We start from the raw sequence: 2748 nt of genomic DNA on the forward strand, positions 1-2748 counted from the left end.
GGCAGCTACAGATTTCTCATTACTCTTACAACGTTTTCAAGCAGTATGGGCCACGTTTGAACCCTGTGTGATTTCATGTGAAACAGAGACAGAGCACCTTGAATAGGTCCTTCAGGTAGTTCTCAGACAAGTTAAAATACACTGTGAGTGAGTTATGGCTCCCTCCAGACCTCAGACCATGGTTCCACTCTAGGCCAACTTCAGGCTGGCCACTGGACCTAGGAGTTAGGCAAGGGTAAATAAAAATGCCACAAAGCTTTCCTCCTATTTTTAAGTTGCCTTTTTCTTGGTTCAGTGTTTACTTGGTTGCTGTGCACCTTTGATTATTTCCCAGAGTACCAACAAAGTTAGTCCTGACAGCTTCTGCTTGGTTTTGTTGTTTCTGTAGAAGAGCTTGGCACTCCACACTCTGTCATTTTGCTGAAAACATCCCCTGTTCCTTTTTTTTATTTCTAGACTAGATTTCTCTAAATGGCCTTGGGGAACCACAGCACTATCACTGAATTCATTCTCCTTGGACTGTCTGCAGACCCTCATGTCCAGGCATTATCCTTTGTGTTCTTCCTAGCAATTTACCTCCTGACTCTGCTGGGTAACCTGACAATGATGCTGGTGATCAGAACCGATTCTCACCTCCACACTCCCATGTACTTCTTCCTGAGTCACCTTTCTTTCCTAGATTTTTGCTTCTCTTCTGCCACAGTACCCAAGATGCTGGAAATTCTCCTGTCTCAGAAGAAAACAGTCTCTGTGGAGGCCTGTCTAGCTCAAGTCTTCTTTGTGTTTGACTTGGGGGGCACTGAAGCCTGTCTGCTCTCAGTTATGGCCTATGATCGCTACGCTGCCATCTGCCACCCTCTGCTGTATGGCAAGAAGATGAGCAACCAGCTCTGTAAAGGTCTGGTATTAGGTTCCTGGAGCCTGGGTTTTCTGGACGCATTCATCAACATCCTTCTAGCTATGGATTTTGACTTCTGTAGGGATCAGTTTATCCCCTACTACAGCTGTGAGCTGCCCTCTCTCTTTCCCCTTTCCTGCTCTGATGTCTCCACCAGTTTCACTATTCTGCTCTGCTCTAGTCTCCTGCATGGGTTGGGAACCTGTTTCCTAATCATACTGTCTTACACTCTCATTGTTTCTACCATCCTAAATATCCGCTCCTCTTCATATAGAAGCAAGGCCTTCTCCACCTGCTCTTCCCACCTCACTGCAGTGCTCCTATTTTATTGTTCAGCTTTCCTTCGCCATATAGTGCCAACCTTGGGCTCTCCACAGGAGTTGATCTTCTCTGTACAATACAGTGTGATCACTCCCTTAATGAATCCCCTTATCTATAGCCTGAAGAACAATGAGGTGAAAGCAGCTATGACAAGGACCTTTAGAAAATATCTCCATTGCTAGTGACCAAAGACAGAAGGTGATGAAGGGTTATCTTACTATACCAGGATATCTTGTTAGTTAACAATATAGTAACTTTCTGATTATTCCAATATTGGATCTGAGAAAAGCATCTTAAAATTCATAAAGGTATTTGGAGTACAGCCCATAGGCTTGTACTAATCTTAGGACCTGGCTTCACCCGCCAGTGGCTGAGCAACAGCATGAAGTCTTCTTGACCCTGACTTCATCCACCAGTAAACCAGCACTAGCCCCACCTGGGATTAGTGGGATTGACAGTCACCCACCTCATGACTAGTCCTGCCAACCGGTAGGACAAACTAGTCCTACCAACCAGTTACTGGCAGCCTCCACACAAGACAGGGCCTAGAAAACAACCAAACCAGAGACCAGTCAAGCCTACCAGACCTCCCACATAGTCAGCCTACCACAACAGAAGGACCCATTCAGCACTCATAGTGGGGAACTGTAAGGTATACAGCTTGGATGAGGAGAGGGTAGCACACTACTGCATGCATAGGATATCTCCTACAAAAGGCCACTTTTCCAGAGTTTGGAAATGCAACCAAAATACCAGATACACAAAAATATAAATAGCAACTTAGGCAAAATGAAGTGACAGTCTCAAACAAAGAAAAAAGATAAAACCCCAGGAAAAGGACTAAATGAAATAAGGATAGGCAATTTACCCAAGAAAGGATTCAGGGTAGCGATCATAAAGATGATCAAAGAGCTTGGGAGAAGAATGGATGCTCAGAGTGATAAGTTTGGTGTTTTTAACAAAGAATTAGAAAATACAAAGAAAAACCAGAGATGAAGAGTCCAATAACTGAAAAAGAAAGAATCCAATAACTGAAATGAGAAGTACACAAGAAAGAATCAGTGGTAGGCTGAATGATAGAGAAATGGATCAATGAGTAGTAAGACAGAATAGTGGAAATCAATGATGCCATCAGAAAAGAATGAAAAACAAAAGAATGAAAAGAAATGGGGACTGTTTAAGAGACCTCTGATACAATATCAAATATATTATCATTCACATCAAATGAGTCCCAGAATGTGAAGACAGAAAGAAATGGGCTGAGAACATATTTGAAGACATAATAGCTAAGAACTTCCCTAACTTGGGAAAGGAAACAACCAAATCCAAGAAGCCCAATGAGTCCTATGCAGGGATAAACTAAAGAAGAAAACCCCAAGACACATAGTATTAAAATGACAAAAGTAAAGATACAGAGAGAATATTAAAAGCAGCAATGGGACAGCAACAAATAATACACAAGGGAATCCACATGAGGCTATGAGCTGAATTTTGAGCAGAAACTCTACAGACCAGAAAGGAGTGGAATG

At 42.6% G+C, this 2748-nt stretch overlaps 1 protein-coding gene across 1 annotated transcript; it reads left to right on the top strand.

Moving 5' to 3' along the window:
• The first annotated feature begins 471 nt into the window (after window positions 1–471).
• Window positions 472–1401, top strand: LOC104986844 (olfactory receptor 8S1-like). The gene has a single exon (XM_010837538.1). It carries the CDS (start codon window positions 472–474, stop codon window positions 1399–1401), a length of 930 nt encoding a protein of 309 aa, XP_010835840.1.
• Window positions 1402–2748: the final 1347 nt, after the last annotated feature.

The sequence above is a fragment of the Bison bison genome, unplaced genomic scaffold (genome assembly GCF_000754665.1).
Source record: "Bison bison bison isolate TAMUID 2011002044 unplaced genomic scaffold, Bison_UMD1.0 scf7180017864077, whole genome shotgun sequence".
Lineage (NCBI taxonomy): Eukaryota > Metazoa > Chordata > Mammalia > Artiodactyla > Bovidae > Bison > Bison bison.

Bases quoted from the DNA above. Each gene is read 5' to 3' on its own strand.
- LOC104986844 (XM_010837538.1), top strand. From the start codon at position 472: ATGGCCTTGGGGAACCACAGCACTATCACTGAATTCATTCTCCTTGGA.